General features: G+C 43.1%; 1 protein-coding gene and 1 long non-coding RNA gene across 2 annotated transcripts; one reads left to right on the top strand and one right to left on the bottom strand.

Moving 5' to 3' along the window:
• Positions 1–2680: 2680 nt before the first annotated feature.
• Positions 2681–6650, bottom strand: UTS2 (urotensin 2). The gene is made up of 4 exons (XM_064396949.1): positions 6503–6650; positions 4209–4319; positions 3569–3612; positions 2681–2955 (listed from the first exon to the last, which is right to left on the bottom strand). The coding sequence occupies exons 1-4, from the start codon at positions 6603–6605 to the stop codon at positions 2839–2841; spliced, it is 375 nt and encodes a 124-aa protein (XP_064253019.1). The 5' UTR covers positions 6606–6650; the 3' UTR covers positions 2681–2838.
• LOC135285032 (uncharacterized) lies at positions 2985–10864 on the top strand. Its single transcript, XR_010350051.1, has 4 exons — positions 2985–3181; positions 5191–5260; positions 7559–7649; positions 8708–10864. It is a non-coding gene; the product is annotated as an uncharacterized LOC135285032 (long non-coding RNA).
• Positions 10865–20105: the final 9241 nt, after the last annotated feature.

Below are 20105 nucleotides of genomic sequence, written 5' to 3'. Positions count from 1 at the left end.
AGTAGCATCATACTGAAATTGGAAAAGAAAGAAGTAATCTTACATGAGTAGGTGACTGAACTGCTTCTGATAAGGTGAGTGTTGCAGTGCCTTGAAATACAGGCATCTTGAAAGTAGCACTGGATGTATCCTTGCTGAGGGCTTATTGATTTCTTTTTTTAAAGGGTTATTTGGTCATTTTAAGCATTCTTAAAAATGTGAGTCAAATTATCTATCTATTCCAAAAAATGAGGATAAATGAATGGAATTGTGAAATGAAAAACGTTCAGGCTTGGATCTATGTTTTTATTCAGAGATCAAGGCTCTTTCAGCCTATCCACATTTCTGATTCTCAATAGCAGTGATCCCCCTGCCAGCTCAAATCCTGGCTCCCAGCTGAAAGCCTGCAGTTACACATTTGTGTGGATGCCAGAGGTGAGCTGCATGATGTACTGCTGTTTTTTTGGCAGGTGGTGAGAAATTGGACCTGTGATGCTTAATCATCCCATTCTCAGAAGTAATAACCTGTGTTTTCTGTAGCAGATTTGCTTCAGAGCAGCCTGCTCCCTGTCAGGGCATCCATCACACCCTGCTGTGAGCCCTGCCTGCTTGGCTCCCAGCTGCAGCTCCTCTTTGCCCTCTGCCACCTCTGCCCGTGGGCTCAGAGTGCTGCTGCCTACACCAGCTGCACCTCCCATGGAAAAACAAACCTGCCTGGCTTCCAGACTCTGTCTGCAGTCTGTTACCTCTCTGTGACTGTCCCAGCCCCGTCTGTCCTGCAGGAGTGAGGGAAAGCTCTGAGCTCTGAGCTGGCAGGAGCTGGGTGTCTCAGCAGGATGGGGGAGAAGAGTTTGCCCTCCTGGGTCACACCTGGCCAGGCTCTGCTCTTGGACCTGGAGCTGAGTTTATCTGGCATCTGCCAGGAGTGTCCTTTGGGAAGGAAGCACTTTTTGAGGCACTGTGGAGCCCCCGAGTTCTCTTTGAGAAGCACCAGTGGTGTCCAAAGACAGTCTGAGCTCCTCCCTTTTCAGAAGCAAGGGCTGTGACTGACAGTTTCAGGCTCTGATGAAATTCTGGTATATTAGAATTAGCTGAATTCCCCCTCAGCCCCTGCTGCTGTGAGCTGGCCTAGCTGGAATAATAAATTTGTTTGGTATTGCTTCTTTAGATGGCATATATGTTAGCAAGTATTTTGTAGTTTTAAAAGCTAAGGTTTCACTATTTATAGATCAATTACCTTGTCTTGACCCCATCTTCAACATCTGACAGCTCTTCATTTCCTTCCCTCTCAGGTAGATGGCCAGGGAACTTTTTAATACTTGTAATATCTTTTTTGTAATCATTCACTCATTTTATTTATTTAGCTTTATGCTTGCAGTTTTTGAAAATATTTTCCCCCCAGTCTTTTTAGGCTCTACACTTCTCCCTGCCTATGTGTCTGTCTTAGCTGGTTATTCATTTAGATAAATTTGAAGTCTTTTCTGAGAAGTTTTTTTTGGCTGATGAGGTAGCAGAAAAGGAGTAATTTCCAGAGATCCACTGACTTGCTCCACTGTGTAAGAGAAGGATGAATGTCAGAAGATTTCAAATTGCTGCACAGGGCATCCCCCTGCTCTGACATTGAGGACATTTTTCCCTGTTACAGCTGGCATCATCTGTCTTATAATTTATGTGAAGTGAGCAAGCTGTTTTAAACCTGTAGGCTTTGTTTAAACAGCACAGTCAGAGATTTATGATGTGTGCTCTTGAGATCAATGTAGCCTGTGTATCACTGCTAGGTGTTTACTTCCAGCTTTCTGTGAGCCTTGACTGGAGTGAGGTGTGTATTGAGCAGGGAGTTTGTGGATATTATCAAAAATGCCATCCCCCAGGGACAACTCCTGCCTGCTTATCTCTATTTCTTGCAGTTACTATCAGAAGCTACCCAGGACTGAGAGATTTGGAAGTACTCTGCATGTAGAGGAGTCAGGCTAGAAGATTTTGTAGCTTTTTGTTTTGTCCTCTCCTTTATTTATGTTACATGCCAAGATACAGCAACGTTATCAGTGAGTGTCCAAGCAGGAGGTGGCTTGCCCTGGGAACACAGATTATCCCTGTCCATGTTTCACCTTCCTGCAGCTGTGTGTGCAGGTCACAGCCACAGAATCTTTCACGTGGTGTCTGTCATTCCTGCCTCCACTGGCTGTCCAAATCTGGGTGTAAAGTCTTGACACTGACAATCACATTTACCTTCTGTGCTGTGCTTGATAATAATCACACACAGTTCTTCAAACCCATGGTATGCACAGGCAGCCTGGGGGCTGGGCAGAGAAATAATTTGTGGGTGTTTTTACAAGTGACAGAGGAGCAATCATCCCCAGCAGCAGAGGGAGCAGTGCCTGATCCTGGCATGGATTGTTTTTGTGGTGCCTTGGGGATGGCAGAGGGGGCTGGGCATTGTTAAGCTGCCATCCCTACCTGCTCAGCTTCTTCAGGGCATGCAGCAATGACCCTTCTTCCTGGCACCCCAATCTACATCAAGTGACAAAGGAGAAAGTCCCCTTGCCTCTGGTCTTTGACACAGTTGAATTCTTCTGGGAGTTTTCACAGAACCCCATGGGAATTTTGCTTCCCCTGCCCAAGTTCTCTTTGTGCTGTGTATTTGTCTCTTCCTTCCTGTTGTGCTGAGCTCTAAAAAATGACCACATTGCTCACAACATAATTGCAAAACATCAAGAATTTATTCATTTCCAAGTAGCATAGAGTCTAAAGTTAGGCGCTGCCTTCGTGTTTCTTCATTCCCATTTTAAATCAAGCCAACTTATATACATGTTTTCAGACATCTGTATAAATTATGCAGCCACTCAGGGAGTTCCCTGTTTACACACAATATTTCCAGAAGCACTCAGAAAGGTTCCCACGTTTCTTGTACTGTTTCCTGTCCTTGGCCAGGACGCGGCCCAGGAAAGCGTTCCGAGGATGATTCCCGTAGAAAGTCTGAAATCAAACAGTGGAGAGGCTCCTGGTGGGAAAGTACATCCCCCACCCTTCCTGACCAGCCAGCCCTGTGCTCTGACGGGGGGAAGGAGGGGACTGCCCAGTGGAACCTCTGCTTTGCATGTCCCACTAAATCCCAGCCCTGTCTTCTGCGTTTGTGTTTAATTCAGCAGGAAGTGAACAGGGATGATGTTCTCCATGCACAGAATGGTTCAGAACAAAGCTGGTAATGCTCTGTAACCTGTGCTGGGGTGGTGCTGGTGCAAATACTGGTGCCTGGGCTGATGAAGCTGGAAATTGGCTTTTACTTAGCTATTTTTCTATGGGAAAATTAAATAAATAAATGAAATTTTAATTTATTTTTTTTTTAAAGTGGAGGGTTTAGTATTAAATTATCTGGATTACTTGCTCTCACCTTTTTTTCCTTTTCCATTTTCTCCCCCTCCCCTGCCTATCTAACTGCTAAGTGATCCCAGCTTCAAGAACACTGTGGCATACTACCTTAGTCCATACTGTTTGTGAAGTCTGTTGATCTGAAATTATTCCTTGGTAACAATACTGTGGAGTTTAGTCTTATTTTTCTTGTTTCATAGACAGATGGTTATTTACTTACCTCTTTGATATTTTCCCCTGGGTTGTAGTTGCTGGGGGTAAGACCTGTTAAAGGGGAGACACAATGCAATGTTTTATATTTAGAAATAATGAATTAGGCAATAATGTGCTGTAATGCTACAGCTGACAGAGGTCTCAGACTGGAATATCCAAAGGTTACATCTATTGCTTCCCAACCCATCCATTGCCACTGATTCTGCACTTTCTGCAAGTATTGATGTAAGTAATAAGTTTTGTAAGACTGTTTTCTTCTGCCTGCCAGCTCCTCTTAGGCCAATCCTCTCCTTGCCCTGGTTTTGCTGCCTGGAAGTTTTGCAGCACTCATTTGGAGATTTGAGGAGGTGCTGAGCTGCAGGCGTGGCTCCTCAGCAGGTTTCCCCAAAGTCCCCCTTCACTGAATGCCAGCTGTTTGTGCCTTACCCATAACATTGTGTTTTGGCAAACACCTGGGAGCTGGGCTGGGATGTCTGTGGGAGCTGGGCTGGAATATCTCTGTAAGCTGGGATGTGATATCTCTGGGAGCTAGGCTGGGATGTCTGTGGGAGCTGGGGTGGGATATCTGTGAGGTGGGCTGTGATATCTGTGGGAGCTGGAGGTGTGAACCACGGGCACCTCCCACTGCTGTCCCCACCACCTCTCACCTGCTCTGCTGTCCTCGGCCAGGGTGCCCAGCAGCTCTGGCAGGAGCTGGAGCAGGGAGGAGCTTCCAAGGCTGCCCAACCTCTCCAGGTTTAACCTGGAATCTTCATCAGCTGCCAAAGGAAGTGACAGAAACAGGCACGGGGTGAGGCTTTTGCTTTGCATCCCTGTTTGTCTGTCTCAGGGGATTTCTGAGCAGGTCTGTTGGCCCCACCTGCTGAAGGTTTTCATGAAAGCACCAACCATCCATCCTTATTTAATTATTCTACAGGGGATAGTTGGTTTTGTATTCCTTCCTTCCAAAGGTTTGAGAAAAGAGAAACCTTCCTGATGTTAATCTCAGATTCTCATTTCTCTGGTAGAAGTTTTGTTACAAAAGTTTTTGACCAACAGCAGCCTCTCCTGTCACTTGAGGTACTCAACCTCATCCTTCCAGTACACAGCCAGACTTCTATGTAATTTTAAAAAATTATTTTAATTCATTTCTTTATCAACTAGTTACTATGCTGAAGCTTTCCTGTGAATTTCCTGACAAAATTTCCCGCTTAAGACCTATTAACCTGCTCAGTCTTGTAATTACTGAATGCAGTAGAAGTTGTGGAAGGGCAGGAATAAAGGTAGGAAAACTTACAACTTATTTTTGCACCAAAGTTCTTGGTGCATTTCAGTCATCTCTCATTTAATGTGTGTACCAGTACAGATGTTACCAGTTTTTCCAACACAATGGCTTGCTGGTAGCTGATAAAATTAATTTGTCTATGCATAAAGAATTCAGAATTCTGTGCCAACCTGTGCCCCAAGGCAGGTTGCCAACAGAAGCCCTTGGCAGTGCAATATTCCAGGTAACTTGGGTTCTTGTAATCTGAGCAGTAAAATTCATCTTTGCTCATACATAGCAGACATCCAAAATTGTGGGCAATCAGAGAGTGTCATTATCAAACACTATTTGTGTAGATGAATATAATTTTGTAATTGTATTTGTAGGTGACCCTGAGGAGTCTCAGTTGCTCTGACCTGCAGGCATGGGTGTGACTGTAGCTCCTCACATGGACAGGTAAGAAAATAAACTGAAATAATCTCCTAGCATTTCAAAAACTTGCACAAAGATCAGGAATTTGAAGACCTTGGACATGCCTGTTATTGGTTTATTCACTGCATCAAAGGACATTTGCAAAGGACAGCGGGGATTTCATTCTAGGGCTCAAAATAAGAATACAAAAAAATCACAATGCTGTGTGGAGACAGTCTGTTTCTCTGGCCATGGATTATTCTTTAAATCAGAGCAGTGCTCGCAGGTAAATTTGCTTTGAGATTTAAAAAAGGAAAAACCCAACCCAAAACCAGCTCTCTTTAAGAGAGTTCCTCTTCTGTCTTCTCCTCCCAGAGACTCTTTATGTTAGCAGGGAAGATCTGAGAGCACAGTGATTGACCCTAATGCAATAATGCTCAGAGCCAGCTATGATGTGACAGATATTACTCATATTGAGTCAGGGGTACCTGTAAATGCAAATTACATTGTGGAAGGCTTGAGGAGATGCTGGCTTAGAGAGTCCAAGATTTTCAGAGCAGACTGGGGACTGCTGATTCCTGCAAACCAGCAGCTCAGCTGTTGCAGAGCAGGTAAGAACAGCCACTTTTTAATAGCCAGCTTTATGCAATAACTTCTGGGTTGGTTTGCTTGTTCTTTCAGAACTCATTTCAGAAAGTCTTCCAGTACCAGTCAGGTCTGATGGTAGTAACCTTCCAGATTCTGCTGTGCATTTTTTTCTGAGCCATTTCAAACTTTGAGCATCACTTTCTCAAGCAAAGATTTATTCTTTCCCTGAGCTGAGTGGAATCTGAATTACTGCAAACAAACAGCATTCTCAGTACATAGGGGTCTCAGAGAGATTTGCCTGTTCTTGATGTTTGCAATAGGTTTCCCCTTTTTAAACACAAAACAGCTTATTTAGAAGGGTAGAAACAGGAGAGACTGTGCAGCCAAGTTTCTTTGAGTTACCCCGTGCCCGTGAGAGAGCTGAAGGCCAGCTCACATCAGCACTGCAAGGCTCAGATTCCTTTTTCTCCTCAATGCATATTTTTGTTTCCTGGATCTCAAAGTAGCAGGGGCAACCACTCAGGGCACCCAACCTCCCCACTGTAGAAGAGCAGCAGGCACTGCTGTGTCCCTTGTGCTGCTGGTGTGCTCCTGCTTTCCCTGCAGCTGAGCAGCACAGACCCGGGCCCGTGGAGAGCACACTGCTGCTTTCACTGCTCCAGCCCCGTGTGATAACCAAGAAAATCAAAATACTCTTACCTGAGTGTTGGTAAGACATCTCACTGGCATCGATGATGGGGAGACACAAGAGAGGGCAGGAGAAGCTGACGATAATGAGACAGCAGAGCATCAGTTTATGCATCCTTGCTGTGTTGGACGTTCTGTTGTGTCCAGCCCTGTAACTCAGAACTCCTGGCTCACTGTAGCCTCAGCTCCCAGTTTCTCCCATTATATAGCCACTCATGACCTCATAAACACCATCATGTTCTCTCCCCCCTTCAAAAAAAAACCCAATGAATTTATTGCCCATTGATTCTAAATGGAAATCACTTTGCATTGATGTAATTTTTCAAGGTAACAGTTCATAGACAATAAATTTACTGTCTTATAGCTTGGTGTACAAAATGGATATTATATCAAACCAAGCACAGTAAAGTTTATAAATCTGGCATTTAAAAAAAAGTAACTTTCAGTTATAAATCATGAGTTAACAAAGGGTCAGACGTTGGTTGAAATGACCAGGGCAATAGACAGCTGATTTATGAGCCTTAGCAGTCTTGACGCAAAGCATCTGATATGAAATGCACTTTTTTTTTCCCTCTCTCTTTTGTGAGATGGATGAATGTGTTGTGTTGTATTTGTTGTGCCAGAGCAAAGTAAAAAAGAGAGGGAGTTAAAAAAGCTTGTTAACTTACAAAGATAATACTAGGAGAATTCAATTTTTAAAATTTGTTTTGCTCCCCCTTGCAGAATTTCACATTTATTTACTTGGGAAAACCTCATCCAATGGTGCCCTAGAGAATTGTCTTGGCAGAGAAAGTGCACCTTCCATCTGGAGACTTCTTGGTACATATAAACTACTTTGGGTGATGTTAAACACAGGTCCCTCTGTAGACTGGGAGACCATTTTCCATTTCACTTATCTTCTCTTTCAGTTGGAACTAACTACTCAATTCTGAGTATGTTAGCAAGGTTTTTCCCCTGTTTGCCTAATGCTACCACAGGAGTTGTCTTATGTCATCTCAACACTTTAGACCTTGTTTCCCTCCATCTAGCAAATTTTGTCTTTACTTACAATTTGATTTATCACATCAGAGAGCAAGGACTGACTGGACTGGTCCCTCACCTCCATTCTGTGTGCAGTGTCATATCCAGCTGTATAGAGCCTTGAAAATAACACAAAAAGGTAAGTTTATGGCAATATTCTTTCCTTTCAATGGTGAGAAGATAATGCTTGTTCATAACAAAGTGAGGTTTGTTACTTTTCTGCCTGTTCGTTACTTTTCAATGTTTTTGTCTTCAAATGCTCTTCAAAATACTGTGAAATCCAACTTAAGTTGCTAGAGTTGTTTCCTTATGCTGCATTTTGTGATAAGTTTAAGTTGCAAAAGGTGTGAACTTCCCTGCTTCTCATCTTTTTCCTTTACTAGCATTTCCTGCCAAGGATTAATTTTTTATATTGTGCATCCTGTGGCTCCTAAGACTAATTTCAAATTGGCTACATCATTGATATAGAACAGAAGTATTTCTGCTGCAGGTCTGAACACCTGCATGGGGAGCAGCCCCCATGGGTGAGCTAAACACAGTGGGCTCTGGAAAACACCTCTGGAAAGGTTTCATTCCATCCTCCAATTCCCCTGCTCCAAGCAGGTCAGCCAGGACAGCTGGTCCAGGAGTTTGTCTAGTCAGGGCTGAATAGATCCAAGGATGGAATGGGACAGAATTTCAAGATTAAGCTTGATAATGCCCTTGGCATCTCCACGTGAGTTCAATGCTCTGATCCAAGTGCATTGAACAACCACAAATACAGGTGGATTTTGGAGAGGTGGGAAAGGACCTGCAGAGGTTCTGCCAGCCTGAACTTCTCTAAATTTCCCTGTGTACACAGGTTGGTGTTTGACTTGCCTTGACTATTGAACATATTCTTCAGGTATCTGCACTACAGATCCTGTTTCTCTGCACTTCTCTTTGCTGAACTGAATGTTTATGACAAAAGAATTTCTCTACTGAATTAACCTAATGTGTTTTATCCCCCTTTCCCTGTGCTTCCCTGTGGGAGAGGTAAGTAGCAAGAGAGGAATTCTCTCTCCTCATCTGAGTCATGCAGCTCTTCGTTCCAAAACTGCAGACAGTAATTAGGTCTGATTTGATGCATGATCTCACTGCTGGTGCTGGATGCTCTGTACAAATGCTTCTCCTTCAGTGAACTATCAATGACAATGGTATTATCAATATTCACCCTAGGCATCCTCCAAGGAAAGCTAATGAAGCACTCTTACCAGCAGCTGCTGTCCTTTGCCTTTCCCCAAGGGAGACTCAGCCTCTCAGAGCCACCCTGGAGTGCGTCATGCCCAGCTTGGGCAGCGTGCCCACAGCTTATTGCCTCTGCTCAGCTCTGCAGTTGTCACTCAGCCACTCTCCTGTGTCACTCAGCCACTCTCCTGTGTCACTCAGCCACTCTTTCCTCTCCCAAAATGTCAAAGGCGTCCCCCTCGGGCGACAGTGCCAACGTCATCGTGCCAAGCAGGGAGACAGCTCATCCTGAGCAAAGGCACAAAGCCCTGCATCCATGGGAGAGGGGAGTCAGTGGGAATGGCACTTTGAAAACTTGGAAATTGGCTGGAAACTCTTCTGCTGTATTTTGTGGGGGAATTTTTCAAAGTTCTTTGTGCTTATTTAGGCTTTGAAGTGTCTCAGGGCAGCAGGAGGTAGATAAATTACAGTAGTAGGGTTAAATAAATTGCTGAACAAATTCTAAGCAATAAATATATGTTAACCTATCCCAAAAGATTATCCTTCATTATCAGAAGAAACTACAATTCCTACTTTAATATGATGGCTCATGAAGAAAAAGTTGCTTTGAAAAACCACCACTTTGAAAAAAAAAATAGACTCAATGAAACCAATCACAAACATCCCCAAAAATTATCTATTTCTGTGTAAAATAGTATGGATGAAATGCAGTCTCTAATGCAACAGTTCTTTCCCCTGTTGCTAAGTGCTTTATGGCAAGCAAGCATGGGTTGTTATTAGTAAATATTGTGACAGTTGGCAAAACCAGGAATTCAAGGTGTGATTTACCAGTAGCATTTGCATGAGACTTCTTCAGAGGATGTGATTTCTGGTGTAAACTTCAGCTTGAATTTAATTTACAGGAAGAGAGGTGTGCAGTAAAATGATTTTGTATTGGCACTGCAATTGCAGGTGAGCTCGTTATTGAATGAGTACCCATCTCTTCCTTGAATTTTACTACCATTTTTAACTTAACATGTTGCTCCAATGAGTTTTACATGTTGGCTGGAAAAACATTTACCCTGTTATTAATTTTTCTGGTAGGGTCTATTGTACAGGGGTGTGGGGTCTTCTGCTTTGCTGTCACTGCTGATACCTGTTCTCATTAACTAAAAAAACTAAAAATAAACTAAATAAACTAAAAAGTTTGTTTTCACTTAAAGATTTTAGCTGACTATTCAGCTACATAAGAGGATTACTAGATTTATTTTGCATACTGAAATAGCTACCTTGTGAGATCATATATGCAATAAGGTGGTTTTTTTCTGCCACCAAATTACTTTGCCCTATTTATACTGTGCCTTTTAATGTGTGCTGGAAATAGCCTGTTTGGAGAATAAGGCAACCAAAGGAAAAAACTAACCATAACCTGCTGTTACCTTTCTTTTTGAAGATGCTTCCTCTGTTCCCAGTGTGTGAGCTGTAATGCACAGGAGTATTTAACCTTCAGAATTCATTTCAATGTTTTGTGACACCTCTGAGAGGTTCTGAGCTAGGCTCTCTTGTTCTGAAGGTGTGTAGGTGAGTATGTGCTTGCCTGGACACACACCCCTGTGTGAGGATGGGTCCTTAGGCCTCCCTGAAGATATTTTATTTTGCTACAGAATTGGCAAGGTGTAAAAATTCTCGAGCACAGGATCACAGCTGCCAAAACACTGCTCCTCTGTAGTAGAATTTCCACCAGTCTGAGGGGAAAAAAACCCTCCTGCTCCTTGGCCCTGCTGGGCTGGCCCACTGTGCTCGGGGTATTTTCTCCAAGTGAGGCTTGGCAGGCTGGTCCCTGCTGCCCTGTCCTCTCAGCCCTGCAGAACCTCCAGCCTGAACCTTCACGCTGCTTGACGTGGAGGAAAGTAAATCTGGCATGACTGAGACTTGGAAATCCAGCACGTCAATATCTGATGGGAATTGAACTCTGGATAACGCAGACACAAACAGAGGAGCATAAAGCAGGTCTTGAAATAGGGTTTCTTTCACCAAAAAAAAAAAAAAAAAAAAAGTAATGGAACTAGCTACGCAATTACAGTTTATTTTTAAAACTGAAATTATGACAGCAGAGTGTGTGAGGAAAGAGAGGAACACATCTGCAGCAAGGCTGGAACTTTCTCTGTACCTTTCACCTTCTATCCCAAGGTATCCCAAATAATCTGTTCAACTCTGATAAGAAATTGTGATCTGGATGAAAGCAAAATAAAAGTTTCTTTGTTACATTTTTCTGGTCGTTCCACTGGCCATCAGAGAAAGCAGCAGGAAGCAGCCTTGCTGAAGGCAGGGGCTGTTTGTGAGCTCTGTCCATCCTGTGCCATCAGTCCCAGCCGTGGGACAAGCAGGAGGCTTGGGCTCATTTGGTGGGGGGTGCACACGTTTCTGTCACACTGCTGCACTTGGAAACAGTAAAATTTTCCAGTTTGGGTTTCTTTGTCACAGAGAATTGTGCTGCGAGACATTTTCAAGGTAAAACCTTTACGAATGTTTCAGGAATGCGGGGTAGTCCAAATCAGCTCTGAGCTAGCCAGGATCCTTTTCCCCTGAGGTGGGACTGGGGGGGACAGAGGGGAATTGGGAAGAACAGGGACAGGAGAGGAGAAGAACAGGGACAGGAGCTGGGAAGGGCAGGGACAGGGTGGGGGCAGAGAGGACCTGGGAAGGGCAGGGACAGGAGCTGGCAGGAACAGGGACAGGAGAGGTGATGTGGAAGAGCCGGGACAGGAGCGGGGAAAGGCAGGGACAAGAGAAGGGAAGAGCAGGAACTAGGAGAGGGGAAGGGCAGGGACAGGAGCTGGCAGGAACAGGGACAGGAGAGGGGAAGGGCAGGGACAGGGCCAGGCGAGCTCGGGGAGCGCTGGCCCCGGGAGAGGGCGCTGCGGGTTTGGGCTCGGATTTGGGTTTGGGTTTGGGCTGGGTTTGGGGTCGGGTTTGGGTTTGGGCTGGGTTTGGGGTCGGGTTTGGGTTTGGGCTGGGTTTGGGGTCGGGTTTGGGTTTGGGCTGGGTTTGGGCTGGGCTCGGGTTTGGGTTTGGGTTTGGGAGGGTCCAGGGTCGGTGTGTGTTTGGTTGGTTTTGAGGCTGCTGCTGTGTTTGGGTTTGGGGAGGTTGGGGTGTGTGTCTGGCTGGGTTTGGGGAATTCTGTGTGTGTGTGGTGAATTTGGGGTGTCGGTGTGTTTGTGTTTGGGGGCTCAGTGGGTTTGGGTTTGGGGTGTTAGTGTGTTTGTGTGTGTGGTTGGGTTTGGGGGTGTTGGGTGTTGTTTTGGGTGTTTTTGTGGTTGTCTTTAGGGCAGTATACAGGTTTGGAGGTGTTGGTGTGTTTGTATTTGGGGTCAGTGTGTTTGTGTTTGGGGGTGTTGGTGTGTTTGTTTTGAGGGTCAGTGTGTTTGGGGGTGTTAGTGTGTTTTGGGGGGTCACTGTGCTCATGTGTCTGGCTGGATTTGGGGGTGTTGGTGTGTTTGTGTTTGAGGGGTCAGTGGGTTTGGGTTTGGAGCTGTTGGTGTGTTTGGGTTTGGGGGGCAATGTGTTTGTGTGTGTGGTTGGGTTTGGGGGTGTTGGGTGTTGGTTTTTGTGGTTGCATTTGGAGCAGTATACAGGTTTGGGGATGGTGGTGTGTTTGTTTTGGGGGGTCACTGTGCTCATGTGTCTGGCTGGGTTTGGGGGTGTTGGTGTGTTTGTTTTGAGGGTCAGTGTGTTTGTGTTTGGGGGTGTTGGTGTGTTTGTTTTGAGGGTCAGTGTGTGTGTTTGGGGGTGTTAGTGTGTTTGTTTTGGGGGGTCACTGTGCTCATGTGTCTGGCTGGGTTTGGGGGTGTTGGTGTGTTTGTTTTGAGGGTCAGTGTGTTTGTGTCTTTGGCTGGATTTTGGGGGCAGGCAGGGATGTGTATTTATGTTGGGGTGTCAGTGTGTGTGTTTGGGTTGGGTTTGTGAGGAGTCAGGGTTTGGGGATGTCAGCGTGCTTGTGTCTTTGGCTGGATTTTGGGGGTAGTATTTTTCTTTTTAAAACAATATCATAGTCTTCCTGAGGTTTAATTTGGGTTGTAATAAAAAATTGTCAAGCTAATCCTGCTGCAGAGATTGGTGTGATTGCTGCATACTATGACATTTTTCACTCTTGTTCTGTTCTTAAACTTACATCATTCTTTTTTTTTTAAGTGGAGTATTGAGGGGTTTTCCAAACAAATTATTTCCTGGAAGCTGCCTACACAGACAGATATTCAGCTGAGGATTTAAAGGAATGAATTCCAGCTAAACATTTCTGTCTCCTAGGGCTACAAATACAATTTTTTCGAAAACTGGTGCTACTAATGTCAAAATGGAAAGCAGCAATTCACTGGTGATTCTTTTCTTAGTAGTTTGGATGATGGAGTGGGCAGGCCAGGCTCTTGTCTTGTACTTTCTCTGGCCCAAAGGGAGGAAATGCAGAAACTAAAATAGTGCAAAGGCTGCAAGAGATGGATGAGGCATAGGAATCACCTGAGACTGCTTCATACTCTGTTAATTGCATGGTGCTCTGACTCATTAGTTTCTTACTACAAATCATTTAATTGGAAACTTAGTAATATTTTACTATCTGTTAATTGTTTTACTGGCTGCCCTGTTTAATTTTCTAAAAGAGCTAGAGGAAAAGGACTTTAATCTACAGTGGTGATAGAACAAAACAGTTTTGTCAGAGGTGTCCTTGTGCTTTTTTTTAAAAAAAAATTTCTATCTGGCTCTTCCCATTTGTTTTACTCATGTTCTTCCTGTTTTTATCACGAAGGCTTAGGATTACTTATCACTCCAATATCCACAGCTGATATCAGAGGACAAATTTCAGGTAGTTCAGTGTGTGGGCAGGAGCCACTGACTAATTAAGAGGAATGCTAATAATCATTGGCATTTAGCTGTCGTCCACTTAGCGTAGGCAGTAAATGAATGGCACACAAAAGCAGACTTTAATTTTTTTACTTTGTTTTCTGGCTGCATAATCCCTTTAATCCTTTGCTATCAGAGTTTTTTGTTAATTAAATGGAATCTCTGCAGGCTCAGTGATTCACATTTCAGGGCAAATACGTGTATTTAACGGGGGAGGGTTGGCATAGGTCTCACTGGGCAACTTGAGGTTTAAAACAGTTCTTCCAAGGTTGTTTTGTAAATGAATGTGTTTTCCCTGGCAGTCAGCCGTGTAGGATCTTCACTCTTTAAGAGCTGTTTTCCAGTTTAGCAAAGAATTCCTGCTGCAAGTATTAACTGGTTTCCTTGACCACTGACTGATCTTGTCTGGGGTAGAAAACTGTCCCTGGGAATGGGAGTGACCCACAGGAGCAGGAATTCACAGAGGTGAAGGAAGTAGCTGTCAGAGCTTTGTCTTGTGATGTGGCAAGTTGAATGTTTCTTGCTGTAATGGGATCAGAATTCTCTTTCCAATTCCCAAGGCATATTTATGATATAAGAGAGGTTAGAAGAGCAATGAGTCTTTAGTTGGATACTCTTTTTGGACTCTTTAGTTGGACCCTTTTTCTTTTGCTATGTTTGCATCTTTTGTGAGTCAGGATTGTCACTGACAGGACCAATTGACTTGGTTACTTCTGAGCAGAGTTTTGTGCAGACATTTGGAAACAAGGAAGATCCGCCTGTGCTTGGAGGAGTTAGGACCTGTGTCACCAGGAAAGGATATACCTGATGAGCTCGTTCTAGCACAGTCCTGTATTTTCTCTTTATGCTCCTCCTTCCTGCAGCCCCTGTCCTGTTATGTGCAGAAGAACAATGTTCTGGTGAAGGAGAAAAAATGCTGCAGGTCTTTGCAATGAACAGCAAACCAACTAGCTTTCAGTTGTCATTTATGATCTTAAAGGTCTTTTCAACCTAAATGATTCAGTGGTTCCTGCTCATGACATCCATATCTCCACCAGTGCTTGTGACAATCCTCCTTCCTTAAGCTGAAGAGGGTGATGGGGAAGTGTTTCTGGCTCTGTTCTTGGCTTTTCAGCTGAGGAAGTGAGTTGATTTTACAAAGCCCAGACCATGCAGTATCCCATCCCAGTGCCCATGTAGCTTTTCTAAAAATCCTCTACAAGACAATCAGGATTTATGCTTAGAAAGAAATAACCCATTGCCAACCACCATATGTGGAAATAGGATAAAGCAGGATGCCTCCAAAGCTACTTTTATTTGGTGCTTGTTTCTGCCACCATATTCATGTTTCATTTATATGATGCTCTCTTTATGTGTCCTCAGGAATGACTGGAAGAAGCTGCAGAAAGGTAAATAAGGTCAGCTAACGAGCACTGCCACAGCACAGTAAATCTTTTCGCTGTTTTGTAATTCCCTGAGGCAGATTTAATCACTGTGGAAAAGCACACAGGGTTTGTTCCATGTTACAGCCTCCCTGTGGGGTTTCTGCCCACAGCCCACCCTGCTGAGCAGTGCACATGGGATGCAGTGACAAGGGAATATGGCACTGTCATATCCACTGGGCTCCTGAGCACAGTGCCTGTTCAGCTCCTTAAATCTTTAACTCTCAAGCTGAACAACAACTTCCTTTTCTCTTGTTAGAACTCTTTTGATGGAACCAGCAAGAATTTCCTGACTTCTCTAAGGTAATGCATGCACTGAGGTGTGCCACAGCAAGTCAGAGTTCCATTATCAGGGATACCTGTAACACTCGTGGTGTGGATGGGCGTGTGGGCTTTTGGATCTTTCTGCCCTTGTGATGAGATTGCAGCTTGATCTGACAACTGCAGTGCTAACCTGCAATGTGCAGCTTCTCTGCAGCCAGTAATGTGTTTTTCCCAGCACTCCTTTCAAACACCTGTTCACTGTTTTTTCCATTCTAGTTTAAGAAAATGGATTATGATTTAGATACTCCGGTGAACACTGGTTTGGGCATGTCTGTACATCTATGTTAGAATTGTGTTCTTTTTCAAAGTTGCTCTGAAGTTTGTAAGATGACTAAAAGCAGTGTGATACCCTGTTTTTTTCTTTTTGTCTTTTTGCTTGCTTACAGGCCTGTTTAGTGATCTCTTCAGGTTAAATGGTTTATGCTTGTTCTGAATGGACAGTATCAAAATACCAATGCTCTGAATACTAGAAGGATTTTTTTTAATATTCCTCAAGTCTATAATGTTGCAACTAAAGGTACATTGTCTCTTTTATCTCTCCACACACCTTCCTCTTCTTTTTTTTCCAAATTTGGTTTGTTTTAAACCTGCTCAAGTGTTTGTATGCAGGAGAAAAGTGAGGTGAAGTAACCTAAGATTTGTTTTAAAACTTAAATGGGTAACTCAGAGATTTTATTTCAGTTTTGAGTGGCTTGTTTCAATTTGGGTTATGTAAACTGAGAGTAGGTGTAACACATTTAAGGTACACTAAGTGATAAGTCATCCTTAAATTGAAGTAGGTGTCTCTGTGTGCAATTTTCCATTTGCTAAATCAAATAAAATTTTATTTATTTTCTGAAAGCAAATAGATTAGAACAGGAGAGATCTTTCCTGGTTTTGGGATGTGTTCAGGTGGTGGTTTTTGTTAAAGTACAATCCACTTTGGTTCAGTACAGTCTGATGCTTGACCTGGCAGGCACCCAGGTCCAGAAGGTGAAAGGAAACACAGTGGGTGATATCACAACAAACTTCTGCCAAATTGATGTTAGAGGGAAATTCCATTTTTTTGTTGTAGATTGCATTAAAATTTCTTATTACAGTGAGGACAGGGACAGTATCCAACAGCTGCTATGCTCAGCTAAGACAGAACCTGTGGGGTGGAGATCCTCCTCTTACAGCCCCTGAGCCCTCCCTGTATTAGGGAAAGCTTGAGAGAGGAGCTGAGGTGACACTCAGTCATAAAATAAGACTTTGTAAGACTTACCTGGACTTTCAAACAGGTGACAAAAGTCAAGTGGAGTGGCACAAGTTGCCTGTTGTTGTCTCATTGGAGTGTACCATCTCCCACAAAGGTTTTTACATCATCTGTGTTGGTACCAGAACAACTGTCAGAGCAACTGTGCTTCTGTCCTGTGAAGGATCTGATAGAAAGACTGAAAATAAGAAATCATGTTCTGCTTTAAGAAAATTACCTGAAGTGTACATTTTAGAGGAGCCACTACAATCTCTGTCATCCAGAAGCATTAGGCACAGAAACCCCTGTTTCTACAGGAGGTGAGAAACAGAAACCCTTTTGCTATGAACCTTTTACTTTCCTTAGCCACACAACTCTTGCAAGAAATTACAAAGCCAAGGCATGTGATGAACATGATTTTAATTACTGATGCCACTAACTGTGCCAGGAAAGGGGGCTGGTTCTGGAAGCAATAAAAAAGCAGCAGGCTCCTCTGCTTATACTTATCTTTAAAGAGAATTTTTCCCCTTCCTCCATCTTTCCAAAACTCTGCTGACATCACTTGGGCCTCTGTACATGGTCTGGCTAAGAGGACACTTTGACTTCCAAGAAAAACAGATGGAAATTCAGAAAGCTTGCATCTGGTCTGTTACCTCATCCTCGGCCACCTGGGCTGCCTGGGAGTCATCAGGGCATTCCCAGTTCCATTATGCTTGCTATATAATAAATTAAATGGCTGTCAAAAAAGAGACATGCACAGAAAGCAGAGAACACTGAAAACTCAGAGTTACCATAGAATTACAGAATGATTTGGGCTGGGAGGGACCTTAAAGATCATCTAGTGATCATCTAAAGATCATCTCCTACCAAGAGATCAGGATGATACACGTCCTGTTTAACCTTGAGCAATTCCAGGATGGGGCAGCCACAGCTTCTCTGGGCAACCTCTCCTAGAGCTTCACCACTCTTTTAACTGAATAATTTATTTCTTCACTTTTTTAAAAGAATTTCTTTCTTAACACCTAATTGAAATTTCTTCTAGTTTAAAGCCATTCCCCTTTGTCCTGTCACTGTCAGTGTACAAAGTCCCTCTCCCTCTTCTTTATAACTTCCCTTTGAGTACTGAAAAGCCTCAGTCTCCCTGGAGCTTGGAAGGAACTGAACTCCAAACAAGCCACTCTCTTTCCTCTACCCCTTCCAGTGAAGGAGGGACAGTAAAGGAGAGATTATGGTTTGAAATAGCAATTTGCTAACACCAGAAAGCAGTGGAATGAGACACAAAATAATAACAACACACAACAACAACAGCTGTATTAATAGCAAAGATATACAAAAGAGAAGGTGTTTCACCCACAAAAGCATATTCACTATAGGGAACAAAAAATCATGCTGGCAGATGCTCCCAGTTGATCCTGCCTTTGTCCTGCCCATTCCTCTGCCCTGCTCTGTGCAGTATTTGGGAAAAAAAGGCAATATGGGGAGGAGAGCTCCCATGGTGGATGTCCCCCCCAGCCTGAAAACAGCAAAAACCAGAGACCAACAACCCCCAGAAGCTCCTTGTTCCAATCAGAGTTGTGCAGCCACTTCACTGATTTTCTGCAGATGCTTGTGCTGCCACTTTCCACTCCTGGAGAGGAAAAATGTCCCTGCTGGGTGCTGCCCTGGTGCCACCTGGCCCTGCTGGCCCAGCAGCAGCTCAGAGCTTCAGCCCAGGGAAAAGGGGAGGGGGAAGCAGCAGAGGGACCGAGGTCCCCAGAGCTTAATACTTATTTTTCACAGCTCTTCTTCTTATGGCCAGCCAGACTTTACTGCTTCCTTCTGCTTTAATTATCAATAATAAAAATACAGTGCAGTTTTTTCCCATTCACTCTTCCTGGATAAAAGATTTTTTACAGTGACTTTTAAGACATTTTTTTCCTGCTCCACATGCAGGCAGGAAGGCTGCTATCCTCTGTGTTAAAAACCAGACAAATTCAGCCACAAATTCTATTCAGCAAAGCTAGTAGAGATTTAATTGTGATGACAGTGTTTCTTTTCATCTAGTCACTGAATATCCCTAAATCCTACCATGTAGCACTTTGGAAAAGCAAATAACAAATTATTTTAAAGCATTGCATACTGGCATCATTTTTGCTTCTGTGGTTTGCATAGTAGCCCCTTGTCATATTCTCTATTTTTGACTGAAGTTTTACTACCTGCTATGGGCTTTTTTTCAGAAGACAAAAGGATAACTTAAAAAGGAAAAAAGGAAGGTAAGTATGTGTCTTTTTAGCAGATGTGAGCTTCCTAACACTTAATAAACTTAACACCTCCTAAACTTAATTGATGAGTCTGCTTAGTGCATTTTCATAACACACTGCACAAGTGGTTTTACAGCTGTCTGCTACAAGCATAACAAAAAGGAAGATTTAAGCAAGTTCTTTATTACTTTTTTATTAAACATCTGTTTATGAGGGGTCTAGAATGGGAGCAAGCTCCTAATAAGTTGGTCCTAAATGATCACACCACACAAGAATGAATGATGTTCAAGGAAGTGCATGATTCTATGGCTGTAATCGGAATTTTTTGTAGATTCCTAGAATAATTCATTTCCTAGAATTTGAATATGGTACTAATCTGAAAATGGCTAACACTCCAAGTATCTTGGTATTTGGAGTGGTGCTCTTGTTATAAGTTGGAATGTCCTGCTTGGTTGCAAAATAGATGAATTCACCTGTATTCATTTTCAGTTCTGTGAGGATTACAGAAATGAAATACAGCTCTGCTGCCAGTTTTTGGGGAGTGAGCAAGCACTGCACACTGTCAAGTACTCTGATCTTTCCTTTGCAATTGCACCACCATTTATTTCGCTTTCCAAAATATGGTGTCTTCCAGCCTTTCCTTGGTTCTTATTTATAAACGTGTTTGCTTTTAAATGTATTTCAAGTATTTTACAGAAGTTTATTTTACAAATTAGCCAATCTCATGGGCTGCCTCTGTGGGCAGGTGATGTGCATAATTGTGAAATGGAAGTGTATCATCTGCACACATTTGACAACAGATGTGTGTGCCAACAAAATCTGTTTATCATTAATTCAGGCATCAGTACTCTCAAATGACAGAAGTCACAGGTAAGATTATCCACATATTTATTTGATTGAAAGGAAGGTTGTTTCTAACATTTTATTTAGAATGTACTTTCTTCTGTGAATGACTATTCCTTGAAACAGTCCAGAGCTCCAGTTTTGGTGGAAATGTGTCCTCACTGGTCACTAAGCAGATTTATTTCTGCTTCAGGTATGGTAAGACAAGGAGAATAAGGGGTTTGCACTTTGTTTGAAGCATTTCAAAATACATGCAGAATTTACTAGCAACATGTAAAATTCCAGTTGTTATCTCTTTTTTTCCAAGGAGAAAATCAGATATTTTGAGTTATAGGATGTGTACATTAATTCTCTACCTTATGTTTGGGCTAGAAATTAATGACAAGCAGAAATATTCTTTTTTATCATTTTCTAAGATGTAGTCAATGGTGAGTAGGTATAGTCAATGATGCAAAGGTCACTTTTTGATTTATAAA

The sequence above is a fragment of the Passer domesticus genome, chromosome 22, assembly GCF_036417665.1.
Source record: "Passer domesticus isolate bPasDom1 chromosome 22, bPasDom1.hap1, whole genome shotgun sequence".
In the NCBI taxonomy this organism is placed as follows: domain Eukaryota; kingdom Metazoa; phylum Chordata; class Aves; order Passeriformes; family Passeridae; genus Passer; species Passer domesticus.
The sequence above is the reverse complement of the archived record's forward strand: the minus strand, read 5'-3'. Positions and strand labels throughout refer to the sequence as shown.